At 50.8% G+C, this 25327-nt stretch overlaps 2 protein-coding genes and 1 non-coding gene across 4 annotated transcripts in view; 2 read left to right on the forward strand and 1 right to left on the reverse strand.

Moving 5' to 3' along the window:
* ZCCHC14 (zinc finger CCHC-type containing 14) overlaps positions 1 to 7691 on the forward strand; it is a 48176-nt gene extending 40485 nt beyond the window's left edge. Inside the window, exons 10-14 of one of the 2 annotated variants that reach the window (XR_005954437.1) lie at positions 590 to 717; positions 1012 to 1152; positions 1222 to 2688; positions 3598 to 4086; positions 5427 to 7691. Coding sequence is in view for 1 of the 2 variants with exons in the window: in XM_041458990.1 (XP_041314924.1) it covers positions 590 to 717; positions 1012 to 1152; positions 1222 to 2688; positions 3598 to 3653 (1792 nt within the window). In the remaining variant the exon portion in view is untranslated. Of the gene's footprint in view, positions 1 to 589; positions 718 to 1011; positions 1153 to 1221; positions 2689 to 3597 lie in introns of both variants that reach the window. The other variant, XM_041458990.1, reaches the window with a different exon arrangement.
* Positions 7692 to 7828: 137 nt separating this feature from the next.
* MAP1LC3B (microtubule associated protein 1 light chain 3 beta) lies at positions 7829 to 16353 on the reverse strand. The gene is made up of 4 exons (XM_041458991.1): positions 16197 to 16353; positions 13620 to 13675; positions 11230 to 11336; positions 7829 to 9332 (listed from the first exon to the last, which is right to left on the reverse strand). The coding sequence occupies exons 1-4, from the start codon at positions 16234 to 16236 to the stop codon at positions 9158 to 9160; spliced, it is 378 nt and encodes a 125-aa protein (XP_041314925.1). The 5' UTR covers positions 16237 to 16353; the 3' UTR covers positions 7829 to 9157.
* An 8726-nt stretch (positions 16354 to 25079) lies between these two features.
* Positions 25080 to 25152, forward strand: TRNAM-CAU. Its single transcript has one exon. It is a non-coding gene; the product is annotated as a tRNA-Met (tRNA).
* The last annotated feature ends 175 nt before the right edge of the window (positions 25153 to 25327 follow it).

A 25327-nucleotide genomic window follows, 5' to 3' on the forward strand; every position in this document is an offset into this window, starting at 1 on the left:
GGATGGAGCACAGCTACTTCAGGAGCTGCCCCTGTGTCCCACGGTGACCCCAGGCAGCTGTGACAGCCCTTTGGGGACACTGATGCAACAGATTGTCCTGGCTTTTGCATCTCCCCTTACAGGAAAGTGTTTATTCTGCAGCTACTGCTGTTCCTCAAAAAGCAATTAGAAATCCAAATCTGTGCCCATTTTTCAGAGCTCCTTGGCAGTGTTTATGAGCAATCTTAGTTTTTCCAGAGTTTGTTTGGAAAAGGAAAACTTGGGGCTGTGTTTGTTTTCTCTCTGGGTTTGGGATGTGCTGACTTAATATGTGATAGAATTTTAGAGTTTAGTCAGGGTTTGGTGATGTTTTACCCTGGACAAATAAGAGTATAGTGTTGTAATCAGATGGCAAATAGTCCAACCCTAACTGCTGGCAGTTCTGGTCAGCACTGCTGTGATTTCCAAGCGTTTCCATTTGAAATGGGCACAGCAGCAGTGGATTGTTCAATGGGCTTTGTCTGCTTTGGGTTCATTCAGAAATGGATTTATTTGTTGTTGTGTTTTAGCCGGTTTCTGTCTCCTTGTGCTTCTCTCCATCACCCTGTAGGGAGAAGTCAGAGAAACGGTGCCTAAACCCCTCCACACCTTCCTCAGTGACCAGCAGTGGGGTGGCCAGGGTTCCCCCCACTTCCCACGTGGGGCCTATCCAGAGTATCCGGGGCAACCACGCTGCAGGTAAGGGGAGCAGGGGACACTGCTGTGCTCAGCTGTGCCTGCTCGAGGGTCAGCTCCTTCCTGTGCTGCTGCTTCCCCAGGCTTTATCTTCCAAAAGCCATTGGCTTCACAGGGGGCAAGCAAAAAGTCTGATTTTGGTGATTACTGGGGGCAATAAAAAGTGATTTTTTCCGTGGCTCTGGGGGGAATGGGCAGCTGCTCTGTTCCACTCTGATGTATCCCTGTAAATGCTGAGCACGGCCGTGTTCTGCTGAGGCGCTGTCAGTGTCACCTCCGCGTCCCCTGTCCCTGCAGAGCTGCGAGTGGACGTGGATCAGCCAGCCCACCCCCTGCCCCGGGAGGGCAGCTCCTCCGAGTACTCCAGCTCCAGCTCCAGCCCCATGGGGATCCAGGCACGGGAGGAGAGCTCGGACAGCGCCGAGGAGAACGAGAGACGTAAGCAGAGCCCCCCTGCCGCGCCCCCTGCCGCGCCCAGGGCTGTCCTCACCGCTCCTCTCTCCCCAGGCCTGGAGCTCCACCTGGACGCCTCGGACAAGGAGAAGCCGGTGATGCTGCTGAACCATTTCCCCTCGAGCTCTGCCAGGCCCACGGCCCAGGTGCTGCCCGTGCAGAACGACGCCGGCTCGGGCCCCGCCGGCCACCACACGCTGCCCATGCAGATGCTGTCCCCGAGCCCGTCACACATCACGCCCATCCGCATGCTCGGCTCCGTGCACAAACCTGAGCGCGGCTCCGCCGACATGAAGCTGCTCTCGTCCTCCGTGCACTCCCTCTTGTCTTTGGAAGAAAGGAATAAAGTGTCTCCCGGCTCGAGGGGCAGCATAAAGATGGAAAAGGGCTTTGGGAACGCCGTGGTGGACGTCATGTCCGCGTCCTCGCCGCACCAGCCCCTGCAGGTGATGTCGGGGGGTGCCGAGAGCAGCTCCCCCACGTCCACCATGAACTTTGGGCCTCGCACCAAAGTCGTCCACGCTTCCACTCTGGACAGAGTGATCAAACCAGCCCAGCAGCCAGGACTCATAGTGGAGACGAGCACTGCTGCCACGGTGACGTCCAGCACAGTCTTCCACGTGGCTCGTCCGCCCATCAAACTCCTGGTGTCGTCGTCTCTTCCCACCGACTCCGCCATGGCCGGACAGACTTCCTGCTCCAGTAATATGCAAATAACGGTGTCCCCTGCAATAATCAACCCCCGGACTGCTCTGTACACAGCCAACACCAAAGTTGCCTTTTCTGCCATGAGCAGCGTGCCCGTGGCGCCCATGCAGGGCAGCTTCTGCGCCAACAGCAACGCGGCCTCCTCCAGCAGCCACCCGTCCCCGTCCTTCACCACCATGGCCAACCTGCCCAGCTGCCCCGCGCCCAGCTCCAGCCCCACGCTCTCCTCCGGCGCCGACAACAACTTCTACAGCAGCAGCAGCAGCAGCAGTAGCAGCAGCAGCAGCAGCGGCTCGGCCGGGAGCGTCCCCGTCCCCAACCAGAACCACCATCACCACCACCACCAGCAGCCGCCGCCGCAGCCCCCCGGCTGCATGGTGTGCAGCTCCTGCGGCTGCAGCGGCAACTGCGGCTCCAGCGGCATGACCGTCAGCTACGCCAACTATTTCCAGCACCCCTTTTCAGGACCTTCCATGTTTACTTTCCCTTTCCTGCCCTTCAACCCCCTGTGTAGCAACGGCTACATCAACACGCAGCAGTACAACAGCAGCACCACGTTCCCCGTGGTGCACACGGCCTACAACAGCGGCCTGGCCCCCGACTCCGTCATGGCCGGCCAGTCCACCTTCGCCGTGCCCCCCATGCAGAACTTTATGGCGGGCACGGCCGGGGTGTACCAGGCACAGGGAATGATGGGCAACGGCAACGGGTCAAGTCACAAAAAAAACGGGAACCTCTCCTGTTACAACTGCGGGGCCAGCGGGCACAGAGCTCAGGACTGCAAACAGCCGCCCATGGATTTCAATCGGCAAGGTAAAGGCTGGGGGAGACACACAGAGTCCTTTCTGTGTGTAGAGTTCAGGCTGATGTTTCCTGCAAACTGCTTCATTCCTTTCTTTGGGATTGTTTCCTTTGTGTCAAGTCACGGCTGATGTTTCTTCAAGTGGCTCATGGCTGTATTTGGGTAACCTTTTGGAATGGTTGGGTCTGGGTTTGGAGTAGGATCCAATCCAGAGCGTGGCCTTGAGACCTGCCCTGGGGTCTGATGGTGTCTTGGAATTTCTGGCTTGTAAAAATATTTTGTTATTAGAAGTTGATGATCTGAGCTATTGGCAAACTTCAGGCAGCCCCATGAGGAGGACTCAGATGAGTCCCTCAGATGTGCTCTGTGGAGTTGGCACTGTTTTTTAGGGAGGGAAGAAACATCAAGGAAGGGAGGGAGCTGCTGTGGACAGGTTGCAGCAGAACCGCTGTTGCCGCCTCTGCATTGTCAGCCAGGTCAGCTTTGGTCATTACTGCAAGTTCCCCTGGAAATTTAGAAACTGAAATCTCTGTTCCTCTTCCCTTCCTGCCCAACACAATAACCTAAATGAAGAATTGCAGTTCGGACCCTCCCTGGGAGGGTGGGCAGGCCCTGGCACAGGTGCCCAGAGAAGCTGTGGCTGTCCCTGGTTCTCTGGAAGTGTCCAAAGCCAGGTTGCACATTGGGGCTTGGAGCAGCCTGGGACAGTGGAAGGTGTCAGGATTGGAACTAGATGGGCTTTAAGGTCCTTTCCCACCCAAACCATTGTGAGGTTCTCTGATTCCACGAAACAAAGTTGTGCCAGCCCTAAAATTGCCCCCAAGCTCCAGTGGTTCATTCCATGGGTGAGAAGCAGGTTGGTTTGGGAAGCTGTGGGAGGTGACTGATGTGTAACCCCTGTGTCCCTGTCCCTGTCCCAGGTACGTTCAGGCTGAAGTACGCCCCTCCCTCTGAAAGTCTGGACTCCACAGACTGAGTTTCCCCAGCTGGCACCACGATGCTGTAAAGCCATGGAGAGCGACGGAGATCGAACTGCAAAACTGAGACGTCCAGTTGCTGTTAAGCTTAATGTATTTTTTAATCCAAAGGTGCTTTACTTTATTAGACTAGGTAGAAAATCTAGCTTAGGGGTGCAGCCAACCCAGTTTTGATTGCCAAATTCAAGCTTTGTTGTTGGAACTCCCGACTCCGTGTCCTTGGACCCGAGGTTGGATGGACAGATGGATGGATGGATGGTGGAGCTGGCCAGCTGCAGTTCCTGCTGGAAGTACAACATCCCCTGCACTTTTTTGGCTGGAGAATGTTGCCACAAATGGACTTTTCCAAGGTGAAAGGCCTGGCTCCAGGGCAGCTCTGTTCTGAGGTGGAAGGTAGGAGTGGCCGGAAGGACTTTGGCACCCCTGGGCTAGGTAAAATGTCTACTTTTTTTCAAAAGTGATCAGGCACTAATCTCTGGGATTTTTAAGGATTGCACTACAGAAGAATGTAAAACTCTTCAAGCTTTCTGCACTTTTAGCAGACAGTGTCACTCTGAGACCAGTGCAAGAGGCAAAGAAGTTCCAACCTTTACAAATTGGCACCAGCAGGCTTACGGGACTTAATTCCACAATAAAAATCCTAAAAAGTCTCTCTTTTCCCTTCCAAAAGAACACACATGGCAGTTTCGGTTCCTTCTGGAAACAAACTCGTGCTTCATTGTCTCACCTATTACTAGCTAGTGCTGGCTTCCCAGCACTGGAATAAACTTAGTTTCCAAGGGTCCAAGTCCCAGAGACTCCAGAGTCATAAAAGCTTCAAGGATATTTTCCTGTAATACACAAAACCTTTACGTCCTGTTACTGTATATAGGTCTCTTTCACAGAAACCTTATTATTCTGCTTTTGTAAATGAATTTTAAACCATCCTAAAAAAAAGAAAAAAAAATCAAACTAAGAACTCTGGTAGCAGAGTTGATAAGCTTTTGCTTTACTTTATATAAAATACCCTTTGGCTCCTACCCCAGGATTCAGGAGTGGTGGGAGTCAAACATGTAAAAGGTAGTAAAAACTTCATTATTATCAAGACTTGGAAGGATTTCTTGTCGGCCTCCTTCGTTGCAGTAGGTTGTAGATGAGTAGCTTTGGTGTTAACTTCTTAGTCCATCATTTGTGGGTGACAAATCTAAATTAGGACTCGAGAGGAAGCCAAACCCATCTCGAACTGCTAATTTGAAACACTTTGGTCCTGTCTGGTTGAAAGAAGATCCTAATCCTCATGGCTCTGCCCCCCAGGAATTTGACAGCATTAAATGGGTGAGGCCTCCTCTGTAAAAGTGTCTGAGAGAGAGAAATTTGCATCCTGTAATTTGGGAGACACCTTTAAAGTCTGAAGCTTTGTTTACACTTGGAGGTATTCCTTACACCAGGATGAATCCATAGGATTTGTAGTGGAGCAGTGGCTTGGGAAGTCCTTTGGGAGCAGGAGGGTTTGGAGCTGCCCCCAGGAGATGGAGCCGTGTGAGGGGGGAGCTCAGCCCTTCCTGGGCCGTGCTCATAGGAAAGGAACATTTTGGGCCATCCCTGTGTCCCTGTCTCTCCAGGGCAGTCTCAGCCTCGTGGGATCATGAGCATCGGGAGAGCCTCGGGAATGTGGGTGGGCAGAACCAAACTGGGCCCAGGGAGGGATCCAAAACCTGAATTTGCAGAACAAACAAACAAAAGCTATTTTTTATTGCTATGCAATAAGAACCCCCTGATTTGTGTACCCCCAGCCCAGCTCCCGCTCCCTGTTGGCTCTGCCTGCGTTTGAGGACGTTGCCTGTGTTCCCATGAACAACCTTCAGACCTACAACACTAAAGGGATGAAAACTGACAATGCAATTTACTTTGCCTTAATGAGCTCGAGACAATGGTAGGAACAGTCTGTCCCACTGCATCATGCCCAAGGAAAACGTGCAGTTCCATGTTTACTATTTGCAGCTTTGAGGGTCTCTCCAGTGGCCTGGAACATGTGCTGAAAGCCAAACTTAGTGTTATTATTATTATTATTGTTGTTATTTTTTTCACTTTTTTTAAACAGTATTTTAAAATTGTATTTAAAGAAACTGTATTTCAACACACATGTCAGTGTTCAAAAACCCTCTTGAAACAGCAAAAAAAAACAGCAGCAGCAAGAAAAAAAAAAAAAAAAAAAAAAAAAAAGTCATTTCTGTATCAGTTGTGTTTTGTTTTACTGCCCAGAGCTGGGCACAGTTGTGTCTGATCTTCCTTACAGAAAAAATCGTATCGAAAGGACTGTAAAACTGAACGTCTGTCCAGCAAATTGTTTCATTCCTTTCTCCAGAGCTTTCTTTAGGATCCTTTCCTGTGTAGAGTTCAGGCTGATGTTTCCAGCAAACTGCTTCATTCCTTTCTTTGGGATTGTTTCCTTTGTGTCAAGTCACGGCTGATGTTTCTTCAAGTGGCTCATGGCTGCGTTTGGGTGACCCTTTGGATCAGCTGGCTCTGGGTTTGGAGTCACATCCAATCCAGAAGGACCTGGAGGCAACACGAGTGTCCAAGAGGAAAATCTGGTGAGCCAGCAGCAACCTCAGAGCCTTCCCCAAATCCCAGTGAGCTGGGGCTTCAGACCTGCCAGTGAACACCTCCACTCTGTACCCAGAACAACCAAAGTTGGTAAGTCCGAACAGAGCACCTTAATTCCGTAAAATTATCCTTAATCTGTTCTTCAAAGGCACAAATTCATCTTTTTACCCCTAAAAAGCAAGGCAGCTGGGTTGGAATAGTAGAGTTCCAGCTGCCCTGCCTGAAGGAACCAGTTCTTAAACCCTATTTTTGTACATTGAAAGATGGAGAATTCAAAGAATGTTATTTAGCCCTATCTTTGTCCTGTGAGTATAAAAAGAAATTAGTTCTCCAGATGGATTTCACTGTGGAATGGGAATGATTTTTCAGTGCAAGAGGGAAGGGAATCCCCAGTGATCTCCCTGCAGGGGCAGAATCAGTAGGGAGCCTTTCCCAGGGGAGGGAGCAGCGGGTGGGGCAGTTCCAGCTGCATTTTCCATTTGATGATGGAAAGACTCGAAATAGGATGGAATTTCCAGTGAACTCCTCCTCACCCTGCAAATTAAGCATTAATAGATATTCTGGGCTCGACTCTTAAGAGGGAGTGCATAGAGGGAGGAGAGGGAACTGAGATACTGATCAGAGGGTTCCACCTGACTTTTATTGAAAACTACATTTGAACCATTACTAAAGTTTATCAGAACTGGTTTTTATTCAAACCAGCTCTGTCACACTCAGCTTTTTGTGAAACCTTTTCATACCACGGTCATTAAATCTTGGCAAATTAAGCACCAGACTTCCCAAAGCAACGAGTCCAGCACCAAGCCTTGGCCATGCCCCCAAATCCCAGAGATATCCCGGGATGAGCCAGGCTGGGGCACCAGGCAGAGCAAAGCTCCCCCCAAAATCCTGCGGGGCAGCAGAGCTGTGCCAGAGGGAGAGCTGAGTTCAGGCTAGTCTAAATGGGATGAATATGGGCAAATCTGGACAAAAATCCACATAATGGAGCATCTGTGAGAGTAGGAATCACTTTGGCTGGTTGAGGCCCCACAGCTCTTGTAATAAACCCTTGGAATTACCCATTTGTTCCCTGAAATCTTCCTGATGTACACAAGAACTGTGTTGGTACTGAAGCAGAAAGCAAATCCCGTGTGTTTTCAAGTGCAGATTAACAGCTTCTCTTGGACATAACTTTCCATTAGGAATGAAGGAAATTCCTGCTCCATTTGAGCCATTTCTTTTACTTCGATCACTTCTAGTATTACAAATTCTGCATGTAACTTTATAAATATTTTAAATAGTTTTGTAAATATTTAATATTCAGCTAATTTGATTTTGAATTGTAAATGTCAAGTATTCTGGTATTGGGATTTTTATGTTTTATTATACTTTGTTAAAAGTTAAATTGTACATTTTTAGAATGTTTTTATCTGAGTAAATTTAATGTATGGAAAATAAAGAGTTAAACAGAATCCCTTGGTATTGGCATTCATTTAAAGGGATTCAGCTGTGTGGGGGCTTCTCCAGCTTGGCAGTAGCAGGGAATTATTTTTAATTCCTTTAATTATTTTGCTGTGAAAATGCCTAGGAATAACCACACGAGCCGGAATTAAGTTGGGATGTAATCCATCCATATCAGCACTGTATTAATTTTAAAAAAGCAACATTTGTACAGGAATATCAGTCGATCACGTCGTAATTACAAGTACAGTTGTCAGTTATGAGTTAAACGAGTTCTTACACGAACAGAACTAAACAGAGAACAAGCTGCATCGAAAAGTTCACGTCGGAGTAAAAACACAAAGGACAATAAAAAACGGGCAGGGGGCCCCGGGAAAAGGAGATGCATGCAAAGAGTGGAGGAGGTACAAGGTGGAGGAGGTACAACGCGTGCACCCCGCGCAGTGCCAGGCGCTGTAGTATTGCTTCTGTCCCCGCCAGAGCCGGGCTGCCGGTGACACCGGGGACACACGGACACCGCGGGGATCCCGCCACGCCTCGCTGACAGCACTAGAGAAACACAGGTTTGTCCCACGGGAGAGCTCCCCTCCGCACAGCCTGCTCCCTGCCCGGGACACAGGAGCCTCCAGCCGTGCCACAAAGCATTTGTTCGTCGACTCTCGGCCCTGAGCTGCTCCTCCCGATTGCCAGGCACGGGAACGGCCGACCTCCGGGCTAGGGGCAGGATCCTATGGATCACTGGAAGCCAGCTCAGATGAACACACAGGGATTGGGAATTCTTAACAGACTGGAGTTTATTTCAGTGTTACCTCTTCGGGTGTGCATTTTACAGTTAGACACTTCCTAAAACTACGATAAAGCTGTGGTGTTTGGTATGAGTATTCCAGAAAGCGGCACCGCCCCGAGCGCGCGGTGCCCAAAAACCGGAGACACAAAGAGTTGTCCTTCCCCAGCTCACCCCGAGCACTTGCCTTAACTCCCTGCAGCGCTGACACGAGTCTGATGGAGCTGCAGAAGAAAAAGCTCCCCTTTGGAATATTAAAATGCAATTGCTCTCATGAGAAACCTTCCCATTTAAAACCAAAAAATTTAAAGAATCGTAGGGAGATTTTCCAGCAAACTCACGGGAAACACTTTAGTTCCTCCCTGGTGCCTGTTTGCTTGTTAAAAGTAAATCGAGTGTCCCTTTCTCTGCAAGTGTCACATGCACAATTGGGCTCCTTTTGTTCAGGTCCAGACCTGTAAATGTGCCTGTGTGGAATATTATTAGGGCAGGTTTCAAAGCTGGAGGTGCTCGTCTGTACTGTTTAATAGTCACAAACAAGGCAAGGTGAGATGAGACACCTGCTAAAGCAAGACTATGCTAAGGACTGAGAGCGTAGGTGACATCCGGTTCTTTCCCTGGGGGTGTGTGGGGCAGAGTGGGGGTGATGGCCAAGGGTCAACCCAAATCCTAGGCTAGGGCCAGTGGCGTGTCCTAGGCGGAGGCTGGTGCTCCAAAGGTCTCCTGGGAGGCGTAGACCATGTACAGGAAGCCATCCTCGTCCTTCTCGCTCTCGTACACCTCGGAGATGGGCGTGGACACGCTCACCATGCTGTGCCCGTTCACCAGCAGGAAGAAGGCCTGGTTGGAGTTCAGCTGCAGGCGTCGCCTGGGAGGGGTGAGGGGAAAGGGGGACAAAGGACAGATGGACACGGACAGTCCTCATCAGCACTGACAGCAGCAAGGTGATAGCAGAGAGCCAGGGAATGGTTTGGGGTGGAAGGATTTAAATGAAGGTCATCTCATTCCAGCCTCTGTCATGGGCACCGTTTCCCTGCATGTCCCCACCCAGCCCTGTCCCTCAAAACTGGACTGAATCCCTCTACTAAATCCAGGCAATCCAGGCAGGTGCATCCACTGGCAGGGCCCTCACTCAGGGGAAAAGCTGCATTCCAGAATTCCATTGAACTGGAAGGACTGGGAAGAAGCACCCCTGGCATAACCAGGGACCTTTGGCTTGCAGCTCACTGGAATGAAAACCCAGAGATCCTTGGGAAGACTGGAAAGATGGGAAGAGCTTCCTTGCAAAACCTGGGCAACTTTTAAATTCACTTTGTCACCAGCTCTGTAACAGCCTGGGTTTAACCTTGGAGCATCTTGCTCCCTCTCCTCCTCCCTCTCTCCCTCCCAGGGAAAGCATGGTGGGAAGGGCAGGGAGCCACTGGCTGCACAAACTGCCTGGCACAGGAAACAGCTGATTTCTGGATTTCCCTTGGATCATTCCAGCTGGGGGGAAATGGGTGTTCCTGCTAAACTGCCTCCTGCAGAGCAGGTCTGCAGAGAGCAGCTCTTCCCACTGGATGAACCAAGTGAGCAATAGCAGCTCAGGAGTGTGGAGCTGCCACCAAAGCAAGGAAAGAATAGATCAGGAGAGCTTCCTGCTGCTTCCACTCGCTGCTGAGGGGCAGCAGCAGCTGGAAACAGGGATTTATTTAGCTCCCAACCACAGCCCTGGACAGGGACCTTTCCAAAGCCAGACTCATCACAGCAGAGACAGCAGGCTGAGGGAAAGCAGCAGCTCTCCAAGGTTTGGGAAGGATGGGCTTTGCTGTGCATCACTGGAGCTGGCTGAGGCCCAAGTCTGGCCGGTACCAAGTTATTTATTAACAGTAAAGCCAGAGAAAAAAGGGAAAATCCTTCACCCTGCAGTTAACTTCTTTGCCCAGGGGCTTTCACGTTCCTGAGAAACTCTGGAAGACTTGAGCAACCTGGTTCCTGTCTCCAAAGCCCTCTCTGCCTTTTTTCCTCCTGCAGGAGTTGGATTTTCCTGTGACATTTTTGTTTGGACAACTCCCACAGCCCATGGCCTGCATGAACCAGCTCCTGCTGCAGCATGACCATCACAAAACAATGGTTTGCTGCTCACTTCTGGAGAACCCTTCCTAACCAAACCCTGCTGCTGAGCCAGCAGAGATGCACTTCTAGCAGAATTTCTGACCACACAACTTCCACTTGGGGCTGTTTCCCTCTGCCTTTCCTGTAAGCTGAGCAAGCAGCCAGGGCAGAAACACTCTGGTCTGAGCTGGTGTTTCCCAGGCCTCAGTGCTGTCACTGAGGGAAACTCCAGTTCCCAAAGGATGCCAAGAGCATCCCCAGGCAGCAGCCAGAGCAGAGCTCTGGCTCTGAGCCCAAACTCCCCTTCCCAGTGGGTGGGAAGAGGCAGCCACTCCCCAGGGGGAATCCGTGGCAGAAGAGAGGAGGCATCCCAAAATAGCCAAGCAGGAAGTGCTGGGCAGAAGGACCCATGGCAGCCAGGGATTCACAGCCCCACACTCCCTCCTACAGCTCTGGGAATGTTATTTCTCTTGGAGGCAGACTACCAGCCCAGCTCTCTTCAGAGTGGGGTTTTTCCAGCAAAGCAAAAGGAAAACACCTTCTCCTGGATTTGTCCTAGTGCTCATTTGATGAATTTTCCATTTAAACCTCCCAAGTGGACCAGGGGGGGAATTAACAGAGCATCACACTCTGAGGTTGATCAGTTCACACTGGAATCCCAGCAATACTACCTGATAATTTTGATTAGCTCGCTCATGTTGACATGATCTGGCACCAGGAACTTGGTCTTATCCAAAACTGGAAGCTGCTTCTCCCCCTTGTACCTTTCAATGATCACCTGAGAAGAAACACAAAAAGCAGAATGTGTGAAAGGCAGGAACACTGTGCCCTCATCTCCCCATCCTGCTCCATTTCCCTTCATCTCTGAATGCAGCATCTCCAGGCTGAACAGCAGCAATTCATGGTTGGCCTCAATTACCTTAAATGTCTTTTCCAACCCAAACAATTGTGTGTTTCCCTGAGAATTAATTACCTTCACGTGCTCCTCTGTTGTTTGCAAGAGCCAGTGCACAGAGGGGTAACACACAGGGATTTTACAGCACACATGCACAGCTTCAGTGCAATTTTAAAAGAGTTCCTTTGCTGCAATCATTTAACCCAGCAACAAGGAAATCCAAGGAAAGAGCAAGCCCACTTCCCTCAAACACACTGCAGTGGCTGACCAGGGGTTTGTGCTGCTACAGAAGTCTGCCAGATCAAGCAGTTGTCTCTGGAATTTCTCCAGTTTCAGGCCATCTCTTTAAGAACCACTACTCCAGATGACTCTGCTGTTCCATTCACCTCCCATGGTTCCTTCGGATACATGAGAAAAAGCTACTTTGGCAGGGTATAAACCCTCCAATTTCCAAATTAAGGAGAAAATTTCCTCAAGCATGCTCAGGAACCAGTAGCTCTGCCAGGACTGCTGTGTAATAACCACTTAATTCACAGAGAAACTGCAGATTTCCCAATTTAAGGAACACCCTGCCCAGCAACTGAAGGTAGTTCCTGCTTTTAAGAAGTGATCTCAGAACTCGTGTGCTCCCGTTTCCAGGGCCATGTGGGGTTTGTTGACTTTCAGTCAACAGCAGCTACGTGACACCAGTCCCTTGGATCCTCTCCATGCTCACGGGGTCTGGCTGTGTTGATCCTAAAAAGCTGCACAGGTGAAGAGACGTTGATTGAATTCTACCAGAGAAAGAGCCTTACATCAGTTGAAATAAATGCTGGCTCATTCTGGGTAACAAAGCCCCACTATTTTTAAGCAGTAGATATTTCTAACAGCAGAATGGAGGATGTTGACAGCACAGGAGGGATTTATTATCTGGTATGACATTGCCACCTTATCTCATCCAGAACTGCTAATGACAATAACGAGGCAGTGACTGGCCCTGCAAGACTCCAGGGATCCCAGCAGGGATAGCTGGGAGTTTGCATCACCACATCTCCAGCAAGTTCCTTAGGTACCTCTGAATTTTTGGTTGGAACCTGTCCATGGCTGACTTCAAGTGAGAGTGTTGCCATAAATCCCTGGCTTTCAATCTGTGGTCACAGAGCTTGGGGACTACAGCTAAGTGGTCTCTGAAAGGTGAGTGAAAAAGCAATATTTGTCAGGAAACAGATTTGCAAGGAAAGCACCTTTTGGGAAAATGAAGCATTCCAAAAAAGTTTAAAAATCCTGCTGTGAAGTATTCCTTGTTCCTCTGCCCAACTGCACAGGGAAGCAGCAGTGGCAGCTCCAAAGTGAAGGAAGGAGTTTAAAGCCCAAGAAAAGGTGAAAACCTTTCAGTTTCTGTTTCTACATCAGCTTCTGTCAGTGAGCTTGCTCAGGAAGTGGGGACAGTTTGCAACAGTTGGTTCACAGCAGAATTTCCACACACTGGGGTCACCAAATCTCATCACAGAGCCAAAGGCTGAGGGTCCCATTCAGTTCCTTCTGCTGAAGAATTCACCAGGGACAGAACACAATCCATGCCTTTTGCTTGTAGGATATTCTCTGCATTTTTAACTTTGAGGATGCAAGTAAAATAAAATACAAACTTGGGCAGCATTTGGAGCTGAGCAGCTGAGGAATGACAGGGTGAGGGGTGATATCCAACGTGAGCTGGACAGCCCAGCAGCATTCCTGGAGACCTAAGCACTGGCCTGCCCCAGGAGAAAAACATTTCTGTCCTTCTCAGCACAGGCTGATGAGCAAATCTGCAGCTGCCTCTACACTCCTGTCTGCTCTTCTTGGTGAGCCTCTGAAGACTCTTAATTCGGAGAAGAAAACCACAGAGAGAAGAGCTGAGTGCTCAGGAGGATCTCAGAGCTCAGCTGGGGTGTGGTTTTCTTCCAAGTTACAAAACACAAGGGCAAAACTCCGGAAATGCCACTTCCTCCAGCCCCTGTGAGCACCTTGCTGCACCACACCACCCGTGAGAACTGCTGCTTGAGAATGCTCCTGAAATCCAGGCTTAGCCACCCTGAACAGCCAGGTTTTCATTTGGTCTCCTCAGGACAGCTCTTTCACAGCTTTCTAACTGCTAAAAAGACCATGAGACTGGAAACTGAAGTAAACAATTAAAAGAACTGGACTTACTGGTATTTTAGTGGGATGCTGATCCCGAATCAGTCGTACATCTTCCACTCTTTGTTCTGCAAGGGATTAAACAAAAAAATCCTGTTTAAACATTCACAGTTAATGCTGTTATTTCCTTATTTCTCCACCAGCAAACAGAGGGACCACGTGTCAGGAGAAGCCAGAAGAGGAAATTCAGGCAAAGCAATTTCCAAATGGGCCAGCACTATCAGGAGTACAACCTCTCCTGTGACAGCTGATCCCCTGCTCCTTAACTCAAGGTGACAAGCGCTGCGTGTACCTGCCTGGCACTCCTAGAAAGTGTTAAAGGAGATCCTTTCCTCCCCACACCCCCTCACTTTCTGCCCACTGAAGCACACATTTAACCTCACACATTTAAGGCCTCAAGTTACACCACCCAAATGAACAACTAAATACCCTGTGCTATTTCTGTCAGGTCCCAGAAGAGGAAATGGTCAACAATTATTTGAGCCCCGAGACTGGCCCAAGCCTGGCAGCATCAGCTTTCCTTGTGTGCTCTCCTGTTACCGAATTCCAGGTTTTATTTTGACTCAGCCTCACCCATTGTTGCAGGAGCTGCTGGAGGCTCTGCTGGACCTACACATTTTGCCGCTCTCCGTGCCAGTTTTCAGGATAAAGTTCACCTCTCCTCAGACAGAAATATTAATAGAACAGATATCATGAACCTGGCTAAAGTACATGAGGCAGAGTAAACAGCCTGGCTGCTTTCAGGGGCTGCCGTGTGTGTGTGTGTGTGTGTGTGTGTGTGTGTGTCCTGCCTACTTTCAGATTCAGTGAACTCAGTTTTAAGCCCTCTGTTCTTCAGCAGGACGGGGCTTTCCAGGCTGTTTTCAGGTTCCAAACAGCTCCGAGAGAGATGATTTAGTGTTGCATCAGGGCTTGAACACACATCTGCCTAGGGAGTGAAGCACTCGGGCCAGCTCCCCGTTGGAATGCTAATGGCAGGACACTCAGCAATAACATCCCTCGGTGTGTGTTTGTGCCCATGGAGCACATCCTCCTCAGGAGCCCGGCAAGGAATGCAGCTCCTGTGAATCACCGCTTGAAGCTGCAGGTGAATCAAGCAGAACTCAGGCAAGGAGCATGCAAAGCCTTCACCTGAAAGCCACCTCACATCCCGAGCCACATTCCCACAGCCCAGCAGGAGCGCTTCAAGGGCAGAGAGTTCCACCTCGTTAAAAACACTTTTTAAGATTAACCAAAAACACAAAAGATACGTGGAAGGAGTGAGACCAACCATCCACCTGGCAAGCACTAACTTTTCAGCTGGAGCAGGTTTGTTCACAGCAATGTTATTCAGCAGAACTCCCTGGAGTAGAAGGAACACAAACCGGGCAAATCATGGAGATTATTGTGTGTGGTGTGTTCAAAATCAGGCCCCAGTCAGCCACAGATAAACACTGTTCTCTGACGACAGTAGTTGCAGTGGCAACTGCTTGGCTGCCATCCTAGCTGAACTTAATACCTGCCACAGAGGCTGCTGACAGGCGATGGGGTCAACAACAGTTTTGGAAGGCTCTGAGAAAAGGGGCGGCATAAACACAGACTTTTGTCAGATCCACATCCTCCCCGCTTCACTGCAGGGAACAGCTCACATTCAGCACAACAGCAAAAGCAAGGGTGGGCACATCACAAAGCTCTCTTAAGCAGCTTGACTTTAACCCAAAGGCAGGAAGAAAGGAAAATCTGGATCAATTACTTCCACCAATTCCATCTCACGTACGGGATTTTATAGTTCATGCAGAAATAGGTTACGCTGCCAGTTCGTGTTACCCTCGCAGCGCTTCAGCCTCCCTCACTGCCACACACGGGCACATCCCGAGCCCTTTGATTGCTCCGCTCCCATCCTGAGCACACACAGAAGCGTGCCACGGCCCTATCGAGGCTGCTCCTTCTCGAAAGGCACTAATCTCATTTTCCCAGCCATCATTACACAGCTCTTTTCGATGCCCTGCTAGTTTTCAACAGCCAAACAGAGGCAGGAGCCACACGCCCCGCTCCAGTGGCGGCTGCCCGGGTGCAGAATTCCTCTCCCCGAGCCAGGCACCGGCTGCCAGCGGAGCTTTAATTCCGCTGCCACTGGCGCACAGGCCGCCGGACACTGAGCAGACACCGGAGGGAAGGGCAGGCCCAGCTCCTGGCACACACGCCGAGGATGTTTCCAGGCTCCTGGGAGTTTTGCAGTCGATAATAGATGATGCCACGAAGAGATCTCCCCACCCCAAGCACAGACCCCCACAGCCGGGCGCAGCACAGCTGCCACCCCACACCTCGCCACACCACAAAACCCCCACGTCCCGAACCGCCCGGGTAAACAACCCGGGAGGACGGGCCGGGCTTTGACTCCGCCGCAGCCCCGAGCAGGCCGGGACACCGGGGCAGCCCCGGGCCCGCTCCGCCCGCGGGGCCCCGCTGTCAGCAGGAGCCGCCCGCGGATCCTCGCTGCTCCCACCGCCATCGCCCCCCTCCCCACGCCGGCGATCCCCCCCAGCACCCCGCCGGCACCGGGAGCTCCGGCGGGCCGCACCCCGCCGCGTCCCTCCCCGGGGCGCTCACCGAAGGTGCGGCGCTGCTTGAAGCTCTTCTCCGAGGGCATGGCGGCGTTCGCTCGGCCCGGGCCCGGCGGCGGCTCTGCGCGGCGGCAGCGGACACCTCCGAGTGCCGGCGCCCGCCCCCCGCGCCGCCGCGGCCGCTCGGCCGTCAGCTGACAGCGCGTCAGCGGGGCTCCGCCTCGCCCCGCCGGCATCTTGAGTGTGGCACGGGGCTCCGCCGGCATGGCCGCGCTGCCGGCTCCGTGACACACGGCCCTGGTGCTGGGGGAATGTCACAGCGGCCTGGCAGAGCGACGCACGGCCACGGCCGCCTCTGTGCCAGGCTGTGTTCTCGTCAGTGACACAGCCATGGCCATCTGAGTGCCAGGCCATGTTCTCCTCAGTGACACACAGCCATGGCCGCCTCTATGCCAGGCAGTGTTCTCCACAGTGACACACAGCCGTGGCCATCTCGGTGCCATGCTATGTTCCTCCTCAGTGACACACAGCCATGGCCTCCTCTGTGCCAGGCAGTATTCTCCTGAGTGACACAGCCATGGCCATCTCAGTGCCAGGCCGTGTTCTCCTCAGTGACACACAGCCATGGCCTCCTCTGTGCCAGGCAGTATTCTCCTGAGTGACACAGCCATGGCCATCTCAGTGCCAGGCCGTGTTCTCCTCAGTGACACACAGCCATGGCCTCCTCTGTGCCAGGCAGTATTCTCCTGAGTGACACAGCCATGGCCATCTCAGTGCCAGGCCGTGTTCTCCTCAGTGACACACAGCCATGGCCTCCTCTGTGCCAGGCAGTATTCTCCTGAGTGACACAGCCATGGCCATCTCAGTGCCAGGCCGTGTTCTCCTCAGTGACACACAGCCATGGCCTCCTCTGTGCCAGGCAGTATTCTCCTGAGTGACACAGCCATGGCCATCTCAGTGCCAGGCCGTGTTCTCCTCAGTGACACACAGCCATGGCCTCCTCTGTGCCAGGCAGTATTCTCCTGAGTGACACAGCCATGGCCATCTCAGTGCCAGGCCGTGTTCTCCTCAGTGACACACAGCCATGGCCTCCTCTGTGCCAGGCAGTATTCTCCTCAGTGACACAGCCATGGCTGCCTCTGTGCCAGGCCGTGTTCTCCTCAGTGACACACGGCCATGGCCATCTCGGTGCCCGGCAGTGTTCTCCTCAGTGACACAGCTGTGGCCACCTTGGTGCCAGGCCGTGTTCCCCTTCAGCAACAAAAAAGAACAATCTCCCCAGGAAAATGGTGGATTCCCCAATGTCGGGCACTTTTAAGATTCAGCTGTTTTGTCTAGATGGTGCTTTTGCCAAGAAAGGTTGGGCCAGATGACCTTTGAGGTCCCCTCCAACCTGGTATTCCATTATTCCATGAACTCGCAGGATGCCACCTTGGAGTGACCCTTCAAAATGAGCACTTAAGCACTTTTCTCCATGCAAAAGTGCAAGTTCAATGATCTGTCACCAGTTTGCCTTCACACTGACATGGATATGCGTAGAGTTTACATTGGAAGAATAAAATTTCAGGAGCAGGTGCTCCGATTCTCTTGGAAGCCACCCCCCGGTCTCATTCGGTTTGTGAGGAATTGATTAAATCACAACTTCAGTCACAGATACCACGTTGTGAGTAAAACTGCCCAACTGTTTCCTGCTTAGCAGCTTTCTGACACAAGCTGTTGGCTGGAGCCTTTCAGCTGCATCTCTCTTTCTCTCTCTTTCTCTCACATACGTTCCTGGCACCGTGTTTTGAATTTAAGGATGATTTTGCATCAATAGGGCACAATCTCGCTGTACAATCCAAGGGACAAGGAGCTGTGACCAGGACTCTCCTTAGGAGTACAGGGAAAAGGACAGCTTTCTAAGCATCTTAGGGGTTATCAGTGGTTTTGCATTTTTTGGGGTGGAGCATTGAAGTTGGAGTGAATTTGCACTCACACAAAGGAATCTGGGTTCATGACCTAATTTTGTGATTCAGGGTCATGCAGTTCCAGTGGCCTGTCATTATGAGGCCATTAAAGATGTGACTAACAAGGAAATACAGCCCTGAGGTGTGTGTTTGCTCTGTCCATCACATCACTGTGCAGGGATAGCAGGTGAGGCATGGATGACCAGCAGAACACTGATACATTGCTAAGCCAGCAATCCCAAATTTCTGTGTCAACAGGACTCTTCTTTATTTAAATGCCTGCCTTTTAAAAAAAAACATTTTCCAGGCTGAGGAAATTCCACCATACTCTCAGAATTGTGTCTGGGGGCTGAAGGCAGGAGGATGAAAGCCCATAATGTTATTTTTGGGGTGTACAGGTGCTGGTGTCCTGGTGTCAGGGCTGACAATTCCGGGCTCTGTGTGCCGTGTGGTTTGCATCCACAAGCCGACTGTTAGCAGGGCTGCAGCTCCGGCTGAAAGCATCCATATGGTGCTTGGGGAGAGCCACAATCAGAGTATCTGCTGACAGGCTGGGCTATCACATGCTCCTCTCATAAATAATCTGCAGAGACTGTGAGAAGGAAACTTAGATCCACACCGAGACTCGCCTGACCTTTCCCTCCTCAGCTCAGCCCTCGCCCGTGTCTGCGTGTCGACAGCACAGACAGTTGGCGAGTCTGGATTTGAGGAAGGTGTTAGGAGCAGTTGGAATGACAGCATGGACACAGCCTTTGGGATCAGCTCTGCCTCAGCACAGCTCCCCAGCCCTGGTGAGAAAACGCTGCTTTGGAAAATGCTTTGGCTTCAGGCTCGGCGACGGCGCTGGAACAGAGCCCTTCAAAAATGGAGCCACAGAGCGTTTTTATCCTGGCCTTAGAACACTTTACAAAGCATTTAGGCTGAGGAAGAGGAGCCTTAACCCAAAGGGGACATTACATAGTCTTCAAATATGCAAAAGGTTTCTGCAGAGCGGGAGGGAATTAGCTCTTCCCTGCTTGCTGTGGGACCACGATGAGAAATAATGAGCTTACAGCTTGGAAAAAACCATAGAAATTAGGGACTGGGCTAAGGGTAAGAATTGTAGAGCACCAGAAGAAATTCCCTAGGAAAGAAATGGAATAATCACCTTTGGATGTTTTTATTTAACGAGAAATTAGTAAAACATCTGCTCTGAAGAGTTCAGGGAGAATCGTTCTGATCTCAGGGAGAAGGATGGGGTAAATAATCCCCTGCAATCCCTGTCAGCCCTAGTTTTGCATGAGGCAAAGGAGATGTGATTTCCCAAATTTACAAAGCAGGTTAGAGCACAGGCTGGGTTTGGATTCCAGCTCAGATCCTCCTGTCTGCACCTAATACACCAGACTAAATACTAAGTAAAAAAAAAAAGCACCACAGGTTTTCCCAAGGGTTCTATCTTCCACAAGGCTGGGTTGGTGTTTTTTGTTTTTTTTTTAAATCCAGTATGAACAGTGACTCCAAACCGTGGCTGATATTCACAGCATTTCCCTTGGGAAAAACTCCCACTTTTCCTATTTTTTTCCCACATGAGCTGCCTCACAATGAAACGAGTGTATTTCACATTCAGAATAATAAATCATCCCCTCATTTTTCTGGTACAACAGGACTGAAAAGGATTTTTTTTTTTTCCCAAGGAACAGACAAAGCTGTTCCTCTGCAGTGCTGCACCCTTCCTGGAAGACAGCACTCAGTGTGTGGGGCTGGGAGCTCAGCAGCTGTCAGCAGTATTAAATTCACCAGGAACAAGGAGAGAAAAGCCCCATAAAATAAAAGGAAGGACACTGTGCTGATAATAACTTGCATTTCAACCTGAATTCAAATACCTCCCCTCAGTTCTTTGCTCACAAATTGTTCTTATCGATCCAGCTCAGCTCAAGATTAATGTGGGTTTGGTTTTTTTATAAGTATGCAGCCATTACCCAGCTGCTATTGGAGATTTTCAGGCAGAATCCAACTGTAGAGAATTGTTTGCAGTGCCTTAAAATAACTCTTCTGGGAAGTTTTCATCTTAAATTTGCCTCAAGATGGTGGCTACCCTTAAGAACAAATTCCCACACTTCAAATTTCACCTTCTGAGTCAGGAGTACTTAAGGAAGAAGTGGTGAAAATGGCAGAATATCTGTTTTGGGGGTAGGAAAGTGTAATTTGAGAGAAGGGAAGCTAGAGAGGAGCCCCACATTTTGCCTGGGTGGGTTTTCTCTGAGGTCTGACAACAGCTGAGCCCGTCCCTCAGTGGGAGCACAGCACTGTCTTTTGGAATATCACATGTTCTAGACTATTAGACACACTTTTTTTGCGTGGTAAATCCAAGCTAACACACAGATGTGCACAGTGTCATCACAAAAACATCATTTTCATAGAATGTTTGGCTAAAAAAACTCCCTGCACTCCCCCTGCAAGAAGGATTGCCCAAGACATCATTGCTGGGTACCATAACTGACGTCAGTTCCTGCCGTTCCTGCCGTTCCAGCAAACAGCTCTTGGCTCCAGGATCAGGTTTGAAATGGGAGATGTTGCTTGATGGAACACGGTGAGTCGGTTGGTGTAAGCAGCACTGAGCTGTGTTTGTGTACTGATTTCACTCAGAAAATCCATAACGTCTTGGCAAGCCGCAGCGACAGCGCGAGCGCGGGAGGCAGGGCGGGGAAACCGTGGAATAACACAGCGTGTAACAAGGTCTTCCCCTGGTTTTTGGTACTCCTAGGATTGCAGCAATCCCCCACGTGTTCAAATATTAACTGAGCACTGCGTTGCCTGTGGTTCAGGAAACACTCTCCTCGCTGACGTTGAGAGCTGCCTGGGGTTGCACAACCACGGAGCAGCAGCCAGGAATAGCACCCCAACACCTGACCCCTCCAGAGCAGGAGAATCCTTCTGCCAGCTGAGCTGCTCCAGGTGTTGAACAGAAGTAAATTGTTCAGGCTGGACTGGGGCCAAAGCTGGAGGGAAAAGAACTGCTTGTGGTAGAAGTGCTGTGATGTCTTGGGTGACTCCAGGCACTTAGATTGACTGATTCCTCATGGAAGCAAGGACAGCACGTTGAAGAAAGATCATACCCTCTTCCATAAGCCATAGAATCATGGAATGTTGGGGTTGGAAGGCTGGAAGTGATCTTAAAGATTTGTCTTGGAAGGGACCTTAAAGCCCATTCAGTGCCACCTCCAGCCAGGTAGGGACACCTTCCACTATCCCAGGTGTCTCCAAGCCCTGTCCAGGGGCACTTCCAGGCATGAGGCACTCACAGCTTCTCTGGGAACCTGTTCCAGGGTCTCACCACCCTCCTGGGGAAGAATTCCTTCCCAATATCCCATCTATCCCTGCCCTCTGGCAGTGGGGAGCCAGTTACAGAGAGGGCACGGAGCTCTGCTCTAAAGCAGAAGGATGTGACCACTTCCTGAGCCATCAGAAGCTTTACTCTGGATTTTCTCTGAACAGCCCAGCCTGTCCAATGCTGTTTATCCTGCAAATCTGGTGAGATAGATATCCACAAAACAAGGAAGTGGGAAATCATAGACCCAGGACAAGAAGAGCTGTTTTCCAGCTTGAAAAAAAATACACACATCAGAAAAATCAAAGCAAAATTCTTCAACCTTTCTATTGGGATGTTCTCTCTTTGATGTGTCCTCCCTCCAAGGATGGGAGCAGTTTTTTAGGAGGCAGGAGCAGTCTTTGTTTTTTATTACAAAGCAGAAATCTCAGTGTAGGCTCATGCCAAAAAAACATGCTGCAAATACTCTCTGTGGCAAACAGGGCTTGCAGACAGGCTTTGTTCATCTGTCTCGGCCTGCCTTGCCATACTTTTCTGTCCCTCTTGCCAAATGGAAAATAAATCATTCTCCCCTCGTTGTTCTGGTTGTAATTGGCTGGATATGCCATCAGCTGGCTCATCCCCTCTCCGAGCCTGGGAAGGCATAAACACTTCCAGGATTACAGAAAATGAGGACACTAACTTTGGGACCCATCCAAAGCCCTTTAGTGAGCGTGAAGACTAATTGACTACAGAGAGAGCTGCGTCAGCTCCTTAATTGCTGAGGGGAAATGAAACAATAACATTTCCCCTTTTGCTACATCCTTTTCCAAGAGCCCTGTGGTAAGGGCTGCGAGCTGCCTCCCTCAGACAGCAGCACTGGAGAGCTCCGGGCCATTACTCTGGAATGTTTTCCAAGGAAGGTGCTCAGACAGTGCCACAGAGGATGGCAGATGATGATAACGCACTTCTCCTGTTTTCCCTACTGTCACAAACAAAGCTGCTTGATTCAGATGATGGATTTGGTGAGATAGGGGAGAAAGCAGCAATTTTAGGCTTTGATGACTGAAGTTGAAGGTGATATTCAGTTATAACCTCCCTGTTGCACACCAGGTCTCCACCTTCTGGGCCTCAAGGACCTTGGATGTGCCCAGGCTCCAAAGCTGTTGTGTGTTGCTCCAGAAGAACAGCACTGGAAATTGGAGACAGCAATTATTTCTCCTCTCTGATGTGATGAAGAGCTGGGATTCCCTCACTCTGTCCTGTCAGAAGGGGAAACATGGTCACTTGGAGCACTGGGAGCTTTGCCTCGGGCTTTGCTGGGCTCTGGCTGGCATCATTGTGGCATGGAGGTGGGCTCTGCCTTTTCCCTTTGCCCTTCCTCATCTGCAGGAAATCAGCACGAGGCAATGGGGCTGTGTGGGAATTGGCATGGATTTGTGATGGACTGTCCATCCCAGCCCTTTCCAGTCCTGCCTTCTGCTGGCTTGGACTGGAAAGGGGGTCAGTGGGCCAAGGGAAATCTGATGGATGAGAAATGTGGCTCAGCACCCACAGAGCCAAGACTGTGGTGTCAGGTTATAGGGGTCAGGTGGGTGAGGGAAAGGAGAGAAGGTTGTAGGGTGATTAGGCAGCAGGAGCATTCAGTGGGAAAGGAAAAAGAACAAAGTTCAGATAAAAATACAAAAGCAAAAGAGGGGAAAGCATGTGTGTGCTGCAGACTGCCATGGTCCTGCTCCAGGCAATGTCACCCAGGACATCTTTTGTTTCATTCACACAAAAATCCTTGCCATCAGTACTTTCCCCTGTCCCCTCCATGAATCCATCACTTCCTAAACAAACAGACATGACAAGGCCTCCAAAGCTGTGTCAGAACCTTTAAATACCAGCTGAGCATAATGTAACGTGGGAAAAGCCACGTGATTCCCTACAGGTGGAAAACAGCTCTGGCCATATTTCCAAAGGTTTCATGTTTGGTTTACATGACTCACTGCTCATGTGCCTTGGTTTAGATGCTTGGAGCAGCTTTTTGTGATGTAATCAGAACTGTGGGCACTCCATTTGTCCATCACTGAGGCCCTAAAGGATTAGCACAGCACTAAAAATGACACCTCATCCTGCCTGTGGGCAGTCAGGGGGTGGAATGCAGAGGTTCAGCCTGGGAGAAGCTGGGCATTTACTCATCCCAGGGCTGGAGCAGTGTTGTTTGTACCATGAGCCAGGCAGCCTGGGCTCATCGTGTCATCATCCCATATCCAGATCCTTGGGAATCAGCATTTCCTGACCCTGACAACAGCTGCCCATCAGACCCCTGGCAAAATCTGTGGGCAGCTCAAGCATCTCATCTGGTCTGGTGAGCAGTAGGACAAGGACGTGATGCTCCCCTCTTTTTCATGAAATCCCACTGGAGCTCTGTGTCCAGCCCTGGAGCCCTCAATGTAAGGAGGATGTGGAGCCGCTGGAGAGAGTCCAGAGAAGCCAGAAAAATGCTCCAAAAGCTGGGAAAACTGTGCTCTGGAGCCAGGCTGGGAGAGCTGGGGGTGCCCACCTGGAGGGGAGAAGGCTCCAGGGAGAGCTCAGAGCCCTTCCAGGGCCTGAAGGGGCTCCAGGAGAGCTGGAGAGGGACTGGGGACAAGGGATGGAGGGACAGGACACAGGGAATGGCTCCCACTGCCAGAGGGCAGGGATGGATGGGATATTGGGGGGGAATTGTCCCCAGGGTGCCCAGAGCAGCTGTGGCTGCCCCTGGATCCCTGGCAGTGCCCAAGGCCAGGCTGGACAGGGCTGGGAGCAACCAGGGACATTGGGAGGTGTCCCTGCCATGGCAGGGGGTGAATGGGATGATTTTAAGGTCCCTTCCCAGCCAAACCATTGTGGAATTCTACGGTGTCCAAAGGTGTGTTCCTCCTCCATCCTCTGCCAGCTCCTTGCTCTGCAGAGCAGCCTCCCTGCAGCGATTCTCGTGGGCGATGCTCTCAGACTTTCTGCATCAATTCAATCTCTGTTTTTTTCCGTCTTCTGCCAGTTTGGGGATTTGTTGCTCGATTGTCATGGCGACTGCATCCGTGGGACCCTCGCTGAGGGTGAGGCCCCTCCATTAGGATTCAGGGCAGCACATCAGCCAGCATCACTGGGGACCCTCTTGTGCTGAGCACTCTCTGAGAGCAGAGAGCTCATTCCACTGCAGAAATCCCAGCTGAACAGCGTCTGTTCACAGCAAACGAGGCTGGCTCTAATTTTTGTTAATTATGTGGAAGCAACTTGATTTCCTCGTGAGCCTGTTGTCAGCACAGCCCTCACAGTCTATTCCTGGCCAGCAGGATGAGGATGCTTAAAAACCCCAAAGGACTCTGCAGCTGTTTTGCAGAAAAACATGGAATAAAAAGGATCCATTTCCAAAATAAATTTAAAAAGATAGGAAAAAAAATACATAACCTTAGATATTTCTTGCAGAACACTGCGGGAAAGAGGAGCCATTTGCAAAAAATCTGAGGTCTGGCAGAAAAGCAGGGAAAAGAAGGAGTGGGGGAAAAAAGAACGAAACAATCAAAAGAGGCGCAGAGAAGGAGATTTTTGTACCGGAAGAGGTTTCTCAGGCAGCACCCCGGGAATGGCGGTGAAGACACGAGCACCGGGAAGGGCCGGGGAGGCGGAGGGCAGGAACAAGAACCCTGCCCGCGAGGCTGCTTCTCGAGGAGCCTCGTTAGCGCAGTAGGTAGCGCGTCAGTCTCATAATCTGAAGGTCGTGAGTTCGATCCTCACACGGGGCAAAACATGGTTTCCTCCTTTTTTTTCCCCTCCCCCTCTCCCGCAGCCACACTTTCCCAAGGGAAGGGAATGTCTATTTTTTTCATGGAATTGGAGCAGGAGGTGGGACGGGACGCGGTGAACCCGGCCCCAGCCCTGCACCGGCCCGCAGCGCGCCCCGTTACCGGGCACCGGCCC

This window comes from Pyrgilauda ruficollis, unplaced genomic scaffold (genome assembly GCF_017590135.1).
Source record: "Pyrgilauda ruficollis isolate IOZ18807 unplaced genomic scaffold, ASM1759013v1 scaffold13, whole genome shotgun sequence".
NCBI classification, from domain to species: Eukaryota; Metazoa; Chordata; class Aves; order Passeriformes; family Passeridae; genus Pyrgilauda; species Pyrgilauda ruficollis.

Bases quoted from the DNA above. Each gene is read 5' to 3' on its own strand.
- MAP1LC3B (XM_041458991.1), bottom strand. From the start codon at position 16,236: ATGCCCTCGGAGAAGAGCTTCAAGCAGCGCCGCACCTTCG. The intron at 11,337-13,619 runs GTAAGTCCAGTT...GTTTCTTCTCAG, and splicing joins AGCATCCCACTAAAATACCA to GTGATCATTGAAAGGTACAA. The intron at 9,333-11,229 runs GTAGTATTGCTG...CACCCCTCCCAG, and splicing joins GAGCTAATCAAAATTATCAG to GCGACGCCTGCAGCTGAACT.